Source organism: Stegostoma tigrinum, chromosome 28, assembly GCF_030684315.1.
Source record: "Stegostoma tigrinum isolate sSteTig4 chromosome 28, sSteTig4.hap1, whole genome shotgun sequence".
Classification (NCBI taxonomy): Eukaryota; Metazoa; Chordata; class Chondrichthyes; order Orectolobiformes; family Stegostomatidae; genus Stegostoma; species Stegostoma tigrinum.
In genome coordinates this window covers 32764661-32782154 of record NC_081381.1, presented here as the reverse complement: position 1 = coordinate 32782154, position 17494 = coordinate 32764661, and the positions used below count along the sequence as shown (strand labels likewise).

The window sequence follows — 17494 nt, the reverse complement described above, 5'->3', positions numbered from 1 at the left end:
GGATCTGGAGTCACATGTGGACCAGACCAGGTAAGGATGGTAGTTGCTCCTTCCTAAAGGAACTAGTTGGAATTTTCCAACATGCTCATGTCCCTTTATTTTTAAGAGTAGGCAATTAAGAGCAGCAGCAGGCCGTCCAACACCCCCCCCACCTTAAGATTTATTCCAGAATTAAATTAGATTACGGGTAATCACACAAATTACAATTTGCTGCCGATGTTCCATATCTCCCTATCACCTTAGCTAATTAAAAAAAACCCTACAGTTTCAGTCTTGAAAACTTTAGTTGTCCCCTGGCATCCTTAGTCTTGTGAGAAGAGAATTCCAAAATTTTGTCACCTCCTTGAGGTGGAAAAAGCATTGCTGATTTGTTCCTAAATGACTTGGCCAAAATTTGAAGATTATAGATCTGGCCCTTGATCCTTCCAGAGAAAGTAATATCTGCACGATCATGTACTTGTGATATTTTGATTTAATCCGGTTACTCTAAATCTCCAATGTTCAAGGTATTAAGTGAAACTTAAGAGGTTTAGGCAAAGGGCTCAATGAGCATGGTAATGATGATTTAACTCTGTCATTTAGGATGGTGATGAAGTTTAAATAAGTGATTTAGGTTTGAGTGTAGATCAATAAGTTGACAGATGATACAATAATTGGTGGGATGGTAAATAGTGAGGAAAGTAGCCTAGTTTACAGGAAATGTAGATCTACTGATGGGTCAATCAGTGGTAAATGTGGAATTCAGTCTGGATAAGTGTGAAATGATGCACTTGGGAAGATAAACAAGGCAAGGGTGTACATGCTGGAGGGTACGGTCCTGGGAAGCACCAAGGATCAAAGAAACCTTGGTGTGCGTGTCCGCTGGTCCCTTTAAGGACCGATAGATAAGGTGGCTAAGAAAGCAATGGAATACTTGCCTTTATTAGAACATAGAACATAGAACAGTACAGCACAGAACAGGCCCTTCAGCCCACAATGTTGTGCCGACCATTGATCCTCATGTATGCACCCTCAAATTTCTGTGACCATATACATGTCCAGCAGTCTCTTAAATGACCCCAATGACCTTGCTTCCACAACTGCTGCTGGCAACGCATTCCATGCTCTCACAACTCTCTGCGTAAAGAACCTGCCTCTGACATCCCCTCTATACTTTCCACCAACCAGCTTAAAACTATGACCCCTCGTGCTAGCCATTTCTGCCCTGGGAAATAGTCTCTGGCTATCAACTCTATCTATGCCTCTCATTATCTTGTATACCTCAATTAGGTCCCCTCTCCTCCTCCTTTTCTCCAATGAAAAGAGACCGAGCTCAGTCAACCTCTCTTCATAAGATAAGCCCTCCAGTCCAGGCAGCATCCTGGTAAACCTCCTCTGAACCCTCTCCAAAGCATCCACATCTTTCCTATAATAGGGCGCCCAGAACTGGACGCAGTATTCCAAGTGCGGTCTAACCAAAGTTTTATAGAGCTGCAACAAGATCTCACGACTCTTAAACTCAATCCCCCTGTTAATGAAAGCCAAAACACCATACGCTTTCTTAACAACCCTGTCCACTTGGGTGGCCATTTTAAGGGATCTGTGTATCTGCACACCAAGATCCCTCTGTTCCTCCACGCTGCCAAGAATCCTATCCTTAATCCTGTACTCAGCTTTCAAATTCGACCTTCCAAAATGCATCACCTCGCATTTATCCAGGTTGAACTCATTATTAGGTGAGGCATAGAGTTTAAGAATAGGGAGGTGATGCTGGAGTTTTTAAAAATGTATGTTAGGCCACAGCCAGACTATTGTGTGCAGTCTAGAATCCACATAATAAGGCGGGATGTGAATGCACTAGATAGTGCATTCATTTTACAGAGGAGATTTACCAGGATATCGCCTGGCTGAAGAGTTTGTTATGAAGAGAGATTGGATAGACTGGGGTTGCTTTCCTTTGAGCAGAGGAGATTGAAGCTGACATAATTGAGATCATTTTAAATTAGCCAGAAAAATACTTTTTCCCCTTGGTGAAGGGATCAATGACTACGCTGCATAGATTTAAGGTAAGGGATGAGAGGCTTAGTGAGGGTGAGAGGAAAACAATTTTTCATGCACGTGCTGGTGGAATGTGGAACTCAGTGCCTGCAAAGTGGTAGAGATAGATGCCTCATCATTTAATAAATATTTAAATGTGCAGTTGCAATGTCAAGGCACAAAAGGCTTAAGGGCTGAGTGCTGGAAAATGTAATTAAAATAGTTAGGTACTTGTTTTTGACTAGCGCACACTCAATGAGCTGAAGGGTCTTTTTCAATGCTGTGGACCTCTATGCATCTATAACACTATTATTATACGATTTAATCTGGCTCCCAAGTCAGTGATTTTGGATGAGAATAATTGGATCTTTACTGAAATTCGAAGTCCAGTAAAAAGCCATTCTGCTTCAGTTAAGTCGTTCTCAAGGCATGAATTGGAAACGTTTTCTCATGCACTTGTCTTCAGGTCCAAATCTCTACTTTGAACTGCAGCTGCTTTGTTTTGTCACAATTGCTTCACTAATACCTACTTCCTCAGATTGGAAAATCAGCCTTGATTACTTGAAGTAGCTGATGAATATTTGTGTTAATTCAATTTATTATTTTGAACCATTGAATCAGGATCGAAATCTATTTTTGGAAGCAGACTTCCTAACTTGGTATGAGGTACATACCTGTTTTGAAGTAACAGCATTTAAAGTTTCTGACTCTGAGTTTATTCAACTCTTTTTGCTCATCAAGCTGACGATCAGTGTGACAAACACAGTGAAAAATTTGAATCCAACTTTGATGATTCTGATTAAATGTTAATTTCCTGAACCTCAAATTCCTACTTCCCCTATCTGAACGCAGGCCCTGCACCTCTTTATCGGAGCCACCAGGAAATCTCTCTGCTTCCAAGCCTCCTTCAACTCTGGGAAATATTGGTACTTCCTGACTATAGTTTGACAGATATACATTGGATTCTAAAAGACGGTTTGTAACAGGAGGCTCAACAACTGTTTTGTGTTCTTTTAATTATATTAGAGTAATCTATATTTTCTTGATATTCCCCCCACCCAAAAAAAACTGGACTGTTGTTATGTACAGAACACAGTATGGAAGATTTGAACTGTTTTTAAGAGAAATGTTTGCCAAGAACTGCCATATGTTCACTTTAAAGTAAGCAGAAGTTTGATTTCGTCCCACTGATTGAATGTCTGTTAATTAAAATGGTCAAAGAGAATGAAAATATCTTGATTTAATCATGGGATCTTATTCTAACAATGTCACATGAACTTCCTGTGCTGCGATTGTTTCATTTATTCATAGTAATTTTGTAATGATGAGAGTTTTCACTTTCCCTTCTAACTTTCTTGTCCCTTCTGTAGACCTTTTGCAACCCTCCTTCCTTCTCATCTGTCTCACCATTGATAAGTTAGTCAAGAGAGTTGTTTCCACAGAATTAACTAGTAGATGGAGTGCAAGAAGAATTTCCAGTGATATTTCAATGCGTGGTTTCTCTTTTCTCCGTAATTTTTTGTGTCATAAATCGGTTGTGTTATTCCTTTGTCAGTAGAACCAGGATCAGAAACTTAGCAATGCAGAAAATAATGTAGATAGTCTCTTACCTACTTGAGACTGCCTGTCTGTCTTTTCCTGTTCTAACATTTTAAAATTTTCCTTTTTTAAATCCTCACTGCGATTTGTGCTAAAATAGATATTTTCATGCCTCTGAGCCAAACTGTGTGTTCATTTTACAGAGAATCCTGTACAAAGAAATAATCAGTATCAAACTGTTGTAGATCTATTGATGACCATTGTGCCTTTCTAAAGACATTGGAGTATAAATATAGACTTTTTGGAGAGGAGATGATGAGAATGAGTGGCTGATATTGTTGACTGTTGCTTATTGCTCTTGAGATGTTACCAAAACAACTTGTAGGAGGAGCTCTCTTTTACTGTCTCCCCTAATTCTGATATGCTGAAATTAACTCATCTGAGCTGAGCACTGGAGAGAATGATTAGCATACACAATCAACAGGTGTCCTAAGCCCTGTTGTACAGTACTGATTTGCAACTGTGTAAGCAAAATACTCTATTGGGAACGGTGCATAAAGTACGCAAATGAGGGATTTATTTTAGCTGTCTGTTGTATTAACGTTGGCTGTTCTGTTCCCTGCAGGACTACGTATCAAACAGGAGCCAGTAACCAGTTACCCTCAAGTAGTGGTTGTTCGAGTTCCTACTCCTTCAGTCCAGAATGACAGTGACATCACTGTCTTGCGGCACTTGGAAAAGATGGGCTGTCGCCTGGCCAATCGTCCTCAGGCCATATTGCACTGTGTTAACAAGTTCTGGACTTTCCAGGAGTTAGCTGGCCATGGAATACCACTGCCTGACACCTTCTCTTATGGTATATATAAATAGATGTTAAGAATACTTCTGTGACTTTAAAATCTTCAGCAGTGTTTTATTTTTGAAAGCAAAAACACAATACCCTCTGAAATAATAATATTTAGACACAACCTAGTCTTTGTGTCATTGAGTGCTGTAGCTTTCTTTGACACCTGCAATAGTTATTACCCATAATTGTTACTTGTGCAGCTGTAAACCTTAAGTTAAGAAAGCTAGACACTATAAAATGTATCTCCTTACGTTCTTGATCTTGGTTTTTTTTTCATATTATAGGCACTGTGTGTCCTTGAAAAATTTCGGTCGTTGTGTTTGATACAGTTTGTTTTTTAAGAACTGATGAAAAGTTAAAATGAATTGCCAGAAGCAGTAATTAAGATCAAAATACAAGATTTGTTTTTCTTTAAAAATAGTCTCGATAGATAATGTAATGGGAATGTGGTTAGATCGCTATTCTGAAGCTGATTTTTTGAAAATTTGATCTTGGGTGAGATATAGGGAAGAGGAGACAAATGTAGGTTTTCTCCTTGCAGGGACTAAAGCATCCATAATCTTGTTCCTGTTTGCCCAATAACCTTGAAACTTTCTTCTTGTTACAACAGGTGGTCATGAAAACTTTGCAAAAATGATCGATAATGCTGAGCCTTTGGGTTATCCAGTGGTAGTTAAAAATACACGAGGTCATCGAGGTATAAATTCTTTCTCATTTTGCAGATAAGAACAGATAAACTGAAGGCACATAGATTTATTTTTGTGGTCTTTAATATCACTTTTTAAGGAACAGAAATCAAATCATTGAAAGATGGTGCAATCTCTGTTCTGATGAGGTAGCTGATTTCAGCTGCAATAATATTTGGGCACTACAGTCCGTTATAGTTGCCTCACAACAGGTGGTCTGGAGGGGTTGGAGGTAGATGTTGGGAGGACCAGAGGTGATGGTTTGCAGGAAGTGGAAAAAAAACTGATGTGGACTCAGATGAGCTTTTCCTCCTGATTAATATCCTGTGACCCCAGTGATAAACTTGCATTTGGGCAAAAACATGCTCAGGAGAGATGCCACCTCTAGCCCTGCGCTCAACTGAGCTGCTGATGTTCTCACATGCAGGAATTAAGGATATCCTTCTTTTGAGAGTTACAGGGGTGTGTCAGATATTTAGTGGGATTGCAAGAACCAGTATTTTTATAAGAAAAATAAAGCAAAGTTCAAATATTTTTTCAAATAAATATTTAATTTATCTAAGAATATTGCAAAGTAAAGTACTGTGCTTCTCATTTATATAAGAATAATAAAGAATGTTTATTGCGTGAGTGGAAATACTTTACTATTTAGCCTGTTGAGATGCATAACAGAATTTTACCTATACTTTGTTCTTCAGGGAAGGCAGTGTTCCTGGCACGGGACAAGCATCATTTGTCTGACTTATCTCATCTGATACGACATGATGCTCCATACCTTTTCCAGAAATACGTAAAGGAATCTCACGGGAAGGATATCCGTGTGGTGCTGGTGGGAGGCCGTGTGATTGGTGCAATGCTGCGCTGCTCCACTGATGGTAGAATGCAAAGTAACTGCTCACTAGGTGAGATTTTGCACTTCATGGGTACTGGAATATTGTGGCTCCCTCACTGGCTCCAATTGTAAAAGCAATATGTAATTATCACATGATATAGTTATACAGACCATCAATCCCAGCTTTAATCCCTGACTTTGTGTCAGATGGTTTGGAGTAGTGGAGTTGAATTAGGGACCACATAGAATGATTGAGTTCTGGAATTGACATCGGTCCTGTCAGTGGAAGATGTTGACTCATTCTAATCGTACTATAAATGATCTTGCAAGATTACTTGATTATACTGGGCATCACATATGGTAGTGTGTTACCTGATGCTATAACATTAACATCATCAGTCATTGTTCACGCTAGAAGGTATAAAGCGTCTTGTCAAAAGATGGGATGATGTTCCTCAAGTTTAATTGAACTTCAGGAGGCCAAGGACAGTTCAATGTGAGAATGAGATGGAAAGTTAAAACGATAGGTGAACAGAAGCTCAGCGTCATGTTTATGGACTGAACAGAGCTGTTCCAAAAATGGTCATCCATCCACGTCTGTGTCGAGCAGACTGTGTTGTGATCAGTGAATACATTGTAGTAAATTTGAATGAATAAACTATTGTTTCACCTGGAATGAGTATATAGTACAGAACTTAATTAACGCTAAAAAAAAGATAAAATTGAAGTTTTTCACCATTAGCTGAACCACAAGAGGAAAAGCCTTTTGAAAAGAAGCGGCAATTTATAAAACATGACTCATCTAATTGTATAGGGCCATATGTTTTCATTTAGGATTATAAACTGAAAATTAGGTTGGACACTGTTATACAGCTAAAACTACAGTACCAGGTGAGATTTTATAACTTCAAGATCAAGTGGGATTGTGAGATGTACACTTTAATTAGACAAGATTATGTTATATTTCATAACCGTGACATGAATGTTTTGTGACAGAGTGCACCAGCAGCCTTTGAGTTAAGGGAAAACTACTGAGCAATGGCCATAAGAATATACTTCTTAAGTTGCAATTTCACAGACTTATAAGACTGTGTGCACCTAAGAGATATCCAGAAGCTAGCACGCTCTGAATATGGACCATTGCCATGCAGGCAGTATAGTGTCATTGTTGCTGAAAATCAGAAGAATTACGAGAAACAACTCATCCAACTTACTAGCCCGGACTTTGACGCAATTTGATAGAATTAGGACTGTAGATGAGGAATGGTTTCTTCACTGAATTGGTATTTAACTTGTGGAATTCTCAACTATTTGAAGATTGTGGAGGCCAAATCATTATGCATATTCACCATAAAAACTTTTAGATGTTAAAGATATCAAGGGCTATAGGAAGAAAAAAGGAATATGACATTGAGATAGAGAATCGACCTGGATTCTACTGAATGGCAAAGCAAGTTTAAATAGCCAAGTGACCTACTCCCACTGCTAGTTTTTATGTTTCTATATCATTTGTTTTCCCGGTCTGTATTTTCCACCGGTAATGTTTCTGTCAAACCATCTGTTATTTCCTGCCATATTCGTGAATGAATGTGCACATATTTGGAGTTTGTCTTGAGTTCATAGTAATAAATCAGTCATCCATTTTTGCCCTTTTGTTAAAGAATAAATTCACTTACAGTAAATAGTTACTTTCTTGTTAAAGAAGAAACCTGGTCTGAATTACTTTGTCCTGAGTAACAGTCAATCAGCAAGTTGGTTATCTTGGTGTTTTAATTGGGTGAGTACATTTTTGTAACAGCTTATGGAATAGTGAGTCTCTCTTATCAGTGCACTTTTCCCAATTGAGTCATGATGCACTTTGCAATAAGCACAAGTTGTTTCCTCCAGGATACTGCTGTTAACCAAAAAGATGTTTTGCTTACCAGACAAATGAATAATGTCGTAAATGAATTTCAGCGTCAGTGTAATGCTAGGTCTATAAGCTGTACATCCAAATCACTGGCAAATGTATCAAACAGGTCCTTTTGTCTGCAGCAAGCGGCATGCTGATATACACATTATATTGGATAGTATGTAACATCGTAAAGAGACTGAAGTCACTGTCAATCAAAGAGAAGATCTGAGAACAATTGGAATGAAAGCAGCTACAAAGAAAAATATCTGTTGGTTGTCGGGTGGGAATCGTTGCAACGCTAAGCATAATGACAAGATTTCTGCAAGGAAGTGGCCTCAGCATATACTACTTCAGTCAGTTCATCAGTTTAATTCCTAACCTAAGGTCGAGAGAGGGGATTTATGTTGATAATTTTGTATCCCAGTCCATTCACAATTCTTCTAATAAAGCAGTCCTAACCAGGATCTGGAGAAGGTCCAAATTTGAGCAGATGAGAGTAGGTAGTATTTGTATTATGTAAATTCAAGATAATGGTCAACAGCAGCTTAAAAAGAGCCAAACCGATTTTCTCTGACCTTCAGCAGCACTGTTATCAACATATTGGGGGAGCCACCAAAGACCAAAGCCAAACTGGACCAGCCATATCAACACCACAGCTACAATAATAGGATAGAAGCCCCAGTGATTAGTGTACCTCCTGATCCCTGAAATACCTTATGGAGAGGTTAAGGCTCAAATCAGGTTTGTTTCAAATAAGCCTACTCAACTGAATAGGTACAGCTGTAAATACCTTCGAAGCTCAGTATATTCAGGATCAAGTTAGCTTCATGTTTTGGCATGGTCACTGACTGCATACAGTATCTACCTCTTGCACCATCAGCATATCCAACTTGCAGTATTTGTGTGTTACACAGGGTCTTGGAACAAATCAACAAAGGTAGTTCAGCAGCCACTGTATGACCTTTCCTATTGTGAAGGCCAAGACAGCAAAATACTGACAAATGGATCCCATTCAAGTTTTCATCCCAAGTCACGCACGATTACTGCCTTGGACATATCACTATTCCACATTTGAGCTGGAATTCATGACTTCACACTGTGGAGGTCCACCACCAAATTGCAGTTGTTCTTCAGATGGCTAAGCATCAATAATAAATGCAATCTTAGCAGAATTGCTCTCATCCAGAGGATACATTTGCTCAAAAAGGAGAGGTTAGTATCAAAAATAAGCTGTTTTGACAACATTAGGAAAATTGGAAATATCATCATCTTCAGTAGCTAAAAACACACAAAGGAGAGGTGACTTCTTCATTTCAAGATGAGCAAAACTGCTGTTTGAAAGTAAATTATTAAAGTAAAAAATTGAAACTTACTCTCTGGGTGCTTGTAAAATAAAATGAGTTAAGACTGGAGATTTAAGTTTTACTGCCTAGCAGAGATTCCAGCTTTAGTTACTGGGTTTACTGAGAGTTATATAGAAAGCTTAATTGATCATTTGCCAACAGAATATTTTACTTGTACACTCTTTTTCTGTGATATGCTAATTATAATTTTTAATTTTCATGGACGTTCAGAACTGATACTTTTTTTATTTCATAGGAGGTGTTGGCGTGATGTATCAGCTGAGTGAGCAGGGCAAACAGCTGGCAATCCAGGTCTCCAATATTCTGGGCATGGACGTATGCGGTATCGATCTGCTCAGGAAAGATGACGGTTCTTTTGTAGTGTGTGAAGCAAATGCAAATGTAGGTTTCAGGGCCTTTGATAAAGCTTGCAATCTGGATGTAAGTGGTATAATAGCGGACTACGCCCTATCATTGCTGCCAAGCAGACTGACCAGAAAGATGTCGCTTCTTTCTGTTGTTTCAAGTGCCAGTGAAACAAGTGAGCCAGAGGTGGGGGCCTCAGTCAGTGCCATCCCTGAGAGTGTGTTCACCATGAGCATGGGTTCAAGCTCTAGTGAGAGTGATCCTGAAATAGTGGAGGTCAGAGATTCTGACACTGCTGGTTCCAGGTCCATGCATACTGTACTGCCTGAGTCAGGCTACAACATGAACAATCTCATAAACAGTGAAATGAAACTATTGAGTGAGTGAGGCTGAGGAGCCATTGCTAATCGGTAAATCAAACAGGACAGCTTTCCCAGCTGAACTGTTGTTAAACAGTAAAAGAATTGATGGACAGAATACTTAATGGTTAACATGAGAGTAAATTATATCAAATCTGGGTATGTTGAATAACCCCGAATGATATTATAGCCATTAACTCACTCCTGGGCAATGGGTTATGTAGCCTCAGTATCACTGGGGCCAGAGTGGAGGTTGCAGTTGATAAATTTATTCCAATAACTCAATTATATGGTTTCCGTTGCTTAGTTAAAAGGTATTGCCTTGGCAATAAAAAAAATAGTAATTGTCAGAAAGACAAGGACTGTTTAATGTTACAGAGAACATCTTTCATCAGTTCATGTTAGGAAATGCATGGCCTCTGCTTGACATCTTCCATCCGTACCATGGTTGAGGTTGAGTTCTGCATTTGAAATCAAAATCTTGCCTCTCTGCAATGAACTGCACCTTCACTGTATTTTCCACTTATCCAGAATAACAGTTTCATATCTTCCTTGTTTATTATTTGCTACAACAGCAATGTTGCTGGTGAAAACAGTTTGAATTGACATGCAAAACACACTTTATTATTCTGGAGCATATAACAACTCAAACTGTGATTCTTTAGCTGGTCCTAGACCAAAGGCATAAATATGAAGAAAGAGAGAACATCAGTTTAAACTAAAATGTCAGCACATATTATTTCAATTCTTATCTCTTCCTTTTCCTCCCAAAATAACTTTTGAACAGTGATATTAAAATGTTGGTTAGAAATAAATGAACTTCTGCACAAAGTAATTTGAGAGAATATATAATTGTTAAATATAAAAGAATTTGATGTTAAGTCATTTTCTATTTTAGTTGTTTTTTTGGAATTTGACACTTGAGTCTGCCTGTCAGGTAGGTTAATAGGTAAAGTGTGCACGTTGGGTGTGTATGATCATAAACTGTGGTAAACTGATTGCTTACAAGTAGTTTCTTTGCTCAACTTCAAGTAATTGGTGAATTGGATGTTCTTCTCAGTTTGAGACTTGGTTATAACATTGACAAAATCTACATATTGTTGACTGAATTGATAAAATGCAGTTTTACTCAGATTGAGATTGCAAAGAAACAATCCTGGACTTCACATAATTATTGGGGAAATAAATAAGACATGTCCTAGCTCATCGATACAGAAATCCTCTTGGCTTGAGTTGCCATGCTAATGTTTATAATAAATGGTTTGTATTGTTGCCACTATTTATTGCCCCTCTGCCCCCATTTTCACTTTACTGTTCTAATTATACCTATCAGCAAGTCAGTGGCAACTTAACCTGATACTATGCTATAGTAGTTGAAGAGAACCAAAGGCCAAAGTCTGTTGAAGCTTGTCTCCTAGAATATTAGCACACAAAGCTGAGCATCATGCTAGATCTGAAAGGTATGAAATGTACTTGGCTAATGGCTGTTTTGTAATCATCTATGGTTACGCAGAAACTTTGGATCTGGTGTATCAAGTGAAATGTGCAAAGTTAAAATCCACCGGATTAACAATAAATAAGAGAGAATTTTAAAACTTATCATTATATATTCAGGACAGCAAGTATTGATATTTATACACTGAGTATTGCTAAACAGGTGAAATCTGTAAAGTGTGTAATGTCTGAGGATTGATTTGTCCTCCTTTTGACTTTGTAGAAGCTAGCTACAGCCTCAGTCTGCTGAGACTTCCAGAAAAAGTAGTGTCTGTATTTACACATTGCACCTCCCAGAATAAAGGGCACGTATCACATTTTTTTTTCTTTTTAAAGATTTCAATATAGTTTCTGATTTTTATTTTTATAATTGTTGGCAAGTTTGTGTCACCTTACTGAAAGTATTAACTTCAGAGGTTAATATATGGGTCAGCAAGCACAAAGCTCACGAGCACCTTAATTAGTCCAGCATATGCAGTGTTTGAAATAATTTTAAATGGGATAGATCAGTTTCAGTAATTAGGCTTTCTTAATCATAATGTTTTGAGTATGGGAACATTAAACAAAAAAAACCAGGTTTGTTAACTTACACCAGAATCCTTGCTGTCCCATTTCATTAGATGAAAATCCAGGTAAAACAGCTGTTAAGTGGTAGCTATTGCTGTACAATGAATAGTACAAACCAAATATGGATTAAACCATTAATGCGAGATAGTGGGAACTGCCAATGCTGGAGAATCAATCTAAACATTAACATGCCCGCTTTCTAAAACAAAACTGTCACTATTTACAGGATTGGGACTACACGTTACATTAAGACAACTGAAATCCTAAGCAGATTTGTCTACAGAATCTACAGTTAAATGCTACTCAATGTGGTTGAGATTCCTACAGAAATTGACTTGAAATACTGCAGAATTTTAGATAAATTCGATGAACGAGTTTCTATAAGCTGCTTACGTAGCTCAGTGAGGCCGGTCATATTCTGCAAATAATGTGACTGTTGTTAATGTAAAGGCAATCAGGCTGTGGCTGGCACTCTTTTGAACCAGGACTATACAGGGTAGCTGTCAACACAGCCTGTTGATGCATGCATACTTAAAACAGCAAAAGAACATTGTATGTAATCTGCTTGTAGTATATTTTACAGTGAGCTTTTACTTATCTGTGCTTGCACGACATTCTGATTAAATGTAAGTAATTCCTTCTGGAAAGTCTCCAGCTATCCAACATGATCCTTCTCAACCCTTTTAACATCAATGAGCATAATAAGATCTAACTTTTTAAATAGCTTGCGAACCATTTCCTATAGACCTTTCTGCAGTTTTTCAAGAGCAAGGTTACTGTGGAAACTCAACATCAGAAATTCAGAACCCTACATACTTTGTTGAAACGTTCCACACAATACTCTGTTTGAATAGATTGACTCAAAGCCAGCTGCAGCTGGAACAGAGTCAATGACCTGAAAATCCCTGACAATATTTCCACACAGCACAGAATCCAAGAATGAGGCAAAAACATAGTGCATCATGCATCATTTAAACTGTTTATTAAATTTCTTGAAGCAGATTCATGATTTTTGTTTTATGTACAATTAACTGATTATCTGAATGTTTGAATGTACCTCAGTGAAAATACTGAACCATGCAAACCCAGCCAGCTCCCTTGTGGGGATGCTACTACTGGGTTACTGTGCCTGGACTGGTAGAGTGGCAAAAGGAGTGATGTTAATGAACACATTTATAAACAATCACAAAGAATTTGGCTTATTTTAATCAAATAATGCATTGTTTGCTTCTCATGCATGCACATTAAAATGGAGAGGCCATTTTGAGTGGAACAGTCACTTATTAGTAGACTTGGTTCTCTTTGGGGTTAAGATGAGAGTGAAAAATCGAACATAAAGCTACCTAGGCTGAAGTAGTTGTGCAATTTCTATAATTGAACATTCAAATAAAATCTATAATTTGTATCTACGTATGCATATAAAATTAACAGGAAAAGCAGTGCACTTTTACACTCTTTCTTACTCACACAACCAGTCCTCCCAACCCCAGCCACCAATAGCAAAAGGCTACTCTCGACATCCTTTCTAAAGGAACTCCCAGGTTACCTTGTAAATTGAATGTAGTAAAAATATTATTGAATGGCTACAGCATTTCTTGATTTGAAATAGGGCGTAGTTAACTCTCTTAGCCATTTTGAGAGAAGAACAATGGGTTGTAAAGCCGATTAATATCTTCAAAGACATTTCCAGTAGCTAACCTGGGAAGAGCTATGCTTTGAATGATATGGGCTTGTATGTTTTTGTGTCCTGCATTAAGTAAGTTGATTATATGGGTGGGGAAGTTGTTGGTATTGAAAGTCAGGAGGTGGCTGATGATTTTGTGTCCATTGTTTAGATAAGTTGACTAAATGCTGAGGTTGAGGGTCAAGAGTGGCGGATCCAACATTGGTATGCACATTCAGTTGAGAGATTCAGAACTGTTTGAAATTTTTTTTTTCTGTTGATTTAGTTTGCAATTTAACTTAACAGCATGCAAAAGAGTGGAAACCTTTGTTTGAATAAAGATGCTGTATAATTGCATGAAGAATATTTAACTCACCTGATTATTGTGATGGCATGAGGAAAGGGAGCTCCAGTAGTTTGAAGCATAAAAATATTTTTAAAAAGTAAAGGAAACATTTTATGTATTGCTAGTGCATACTCCCTCATATGTTTCAGTAAATTTAAAAATGAGCTGATTTTGTGTTTTTATAACTGAGTAAAACAAATGGCTGGTGTTTGTAATGATTGATCATAGGATATATCCTGATCACAATAAGTGATGCTGATTGGGTAAGTTAATAGATAACTTTGTTCTACAGCCAGCTGTTGGGATACAGTAAGCAAATAAATTTTAATATAGTTTGTACTTTTTAGAATTAACCTAAAATTGTAAAGAGGGGCAAAGGAGGAAAAAAGGCAACTTTCTAAACAAAAGCTTTGATTTTCAAGCCATGCATATGAGAACCCTCCTCACAGATGTGAATTCCTTCAGACCTAGATCTCTGATTGAATTAAGATTTCTGAGCTGAGTGATCAGTGAAGCAGATGTTTCTGCCAAGCTCTTTGACAGATAAGTGATGATACTGTGTACGAAATGTGTTCTCATGTAAAATGCTGAATGTTAGCTAATGGGCTGGCAGGGTTAGTCAATTATATTAGGTCAAAACAATTGAATTGATTTAATTAATGTGTGTTGATAGAAAAATTTGGTTTCTTTCTTTTTTTTAAATTGTGACTGCCCCCTACTGATGATTCTAGAACATTTTGTATGGGAGGTGACGGAAGAGATTTGACTCTATTAATCCAGTTTCTTTGTGTTCCACCTGTCCTTTAGAGCTGTGGGCTGAACAGAAATATTATTGCAGAGTGTTTACATTTGCCTTAGTCTTACCAATAAATATTCATTTTACCTCATGGATATTCTTCTTTCCATGGTACTTAAAACTGTGGGATGAATTTATAAGCCCAACTTTAGCATAACAACAAAGTACTGCACTGGAAACTTTTGAAGTATAAGCCCTAGAACTGAGATTTGAAACACAATTGTAGATCTTTTACTGCAGCATTAACATGACAGATTTGAAAGCAGTTCATTGTACAGAGTGTGAAACAGAGGCAGCCTTACCAATCCTGACATTCCATTGTGTTTACAGATATAATGAGTGAGGGCAGGAGAGGCAACTCTGTCCCATTCTCCAGGCATGAGTAGAATATTATACATATGTAGTTAGGAATTAAATTTAACTTGTATTTAAGAGAAAAAAAATATTTGAACATCCAAAAACTGTTGAGTTCATGCTTTTACTGCTTATTTCATAAATGCTCAATGTTCTTTAAACGTTTGGGGAGGGGTGGGAGGGAGAGGTCTGAAAATGTACATTTTTTTAAAAAGCTGTGAGTGTTCCAATGCACTGAACTGTACAGCTGTGAAGTTTGAATTTACTGGCAGTTTCTCTGTAGAACATTGTGTTTGGAGCAAGATTGGTTTTTGTGTGATTGTGAGCATGTAAGATTGGGTGCCTTGTTCAAATGTAATTGACACAATAGTCAAGGACATCAGTGAATTTGTGTAAAAGGCAGTTGTGCAACCAAGTATCTTTGACAACATATACTGGGGACACAGCTGAACTGGTTTGAATTACCAAAGCCTTCAGAGAAATGATGTGGGATATGCACTATTCTTGTTTTAAATAATCATATAGTAGGTAAAACAACTTTTAAGTGCAGATTTTTCCATTACAGATAGTGTGTATGGTATGGAAATCAATTTTTAATGGTTGTTTCCTTAAGGTAAACTAAAAGGTGACTCATTTCAACCAGTGGTTTGTATTCAGTGTATGTATCATTGGTCATATATTATGCTTGCACATATTGCATGGTGGACTCTGACTAAGATCTGGCCCTACAGATATATACAATTGGTCGGCTATCTTCAGCATCAAGGTATTGACAGTTGTAAAAATGTTGACTGTGACACTTAAAACATTACAGAAAAATATTGGAGAATGCTTTGCTTTGTGTTTAAAATAATCCATTAGACCCTTGGGCTGCAGTTCTGGATGGCATGGAAATTGGTAGTGATCAGCACTAGAAGTACCTTTATATATTAGCTGAAAATTTTTATAGATCTGAATTTATCTCTTGTTTTTGTGATCTTGTCCAAATGGCAGCTAGAATTTGCAAGTTTATAAACTATTGTAAACTTTTCTTGTATTTTTGACACACAGGATATTTTATAAACTTTATTATAAATTTTTTAAAAATCATTTTTACTATCAGTTATTAAGTACTTATCTGTCGGGCAGTCATTTGGATTTTCGAGAAGTCTGAAGCAAGGAATTTTCCACACGTAAAGCCAGTGCCTCTTGATATGCTGCCTGCACAACCCGGTTGTGCTGCTGTTGACAGCTGTGTGACTGTAGCCCAAAGGTATAATAAAGCAAGTAGTAACTTATTTTCTGATGATAATACTTCAGGTTTGCTTCCTGTTCACACAGAGGCCATTCTGTGTCCAGAAATTTGCATCAGCGTTTTAGTTTTATCCTCAGGAAACAAACTGCAGTTATTCCTCTCCTCACAGAAAACTTAGTGCATTTGTAGGTTACTACTTGCATTATATGTTATGCATTATCTTTGTGTGTGTATGTATTTGGGGAGATGGAAAGAGAGAGCCTGCATGTCTTTCATGAGTGTACAGATATCAAGAGTGTGGTTAACTGGTAAGTGGATTGACCCATGATGTTTGAAAATTTGAAGGACTAATAAGATTGAGAATGCTTGGTAGGGGTTTCGTGATCTTTAGAATGGTAAGCTGAACTCCTTAATATCTAACTTGTTTCCAAGTGCATGTGGAGTTTTAAACCAACATTCAGAATTTCAGTAGATAAGTGGTTATGACTTGAGCTGCACTAAGGACTGAAGAATTCTAGGTACAAAGACATCTGTGATCTCATGTTTCAAGAAATGTATAATTTTAAATAGACTCAAATCATTTTTAAAGATTTGGTTCAAGGGGAAAGAAATTTCAAACCATGCAGGATAAAGCAACAGCTGAGAATACCTCCATTTAGGAGGCTTTGCTCCATTACCAAATAAATATTTGTATTGGTTTGTGGAGACTACAGAATTTTAACAGAATGATGTATCCATCAGTTGTTTTTCCTGCGCTGTTCTTCATTTCAACCTCTGTGGCACAGCCAGACCAGTGCTGAATATGTGAAGAGAAAGAGCCACGTCGGTAATACAAACTGTGAAATATTATGTTTTTTAAACATCAATAAACACTCTAGATGCTAAGTTGTAGATTGGGTTTGATGGCAGCCTTTTCAAAACAAAAAGTCAGCCCTAGGCTGTTTGCAGTTCTGACTTTGGAGTTTATAGAATGTTTATTGATGTTGCAGTTTGAAATTGAAACTCCTACCAAGTGGTGCAAACTGACCAAGTGCAGGTGTAGCTGACCAATTACTGGTACTTGAATAAGCCAGTTGGAAAGCCAAGGATATGGTGTTAGTCACATTGATCATGGTGAATACTGTACATACTTGCGTTTTATTTTTTAGAATGTAATAA

At 37.5% G+C, this 17494-nt stretch overlaps 1 protein-coding gene across 2 annotated transcripts in view; it reads left to right on the top strand.

Annotated features, from left to right (window-relative positions):
- Positions 1 to 17494, top strand: part of rimkla (ribosomal modification protein rimK-like family member A) — a 60397-nt gene extending 42903 nt beyond the window's left edge. For both annotated transcript variants that reach the window (XM_048561644.2, XM_059655649.1), the window contains exons 2-5: positions 4181 to 4411; positions 5013 to 5099; positions 5787 to 5990; positions 9414 to 17494. In XM_048561644.2, the coding sequence (XP_048417601.1) occupies positions 4181 to 4411; positions 5013 to 5099; positions 5787 to 5990; positions 9414 to 9910 (1019 nt within the window). In that variant the 3' untranslated portion in view covers positions 9911 to 17494. The remainder of the gene's footprint in view (positions 1 to 4180; positions 4412 to 5012; positions 5100 to 5786; positions 5991 to 9413) is intronic.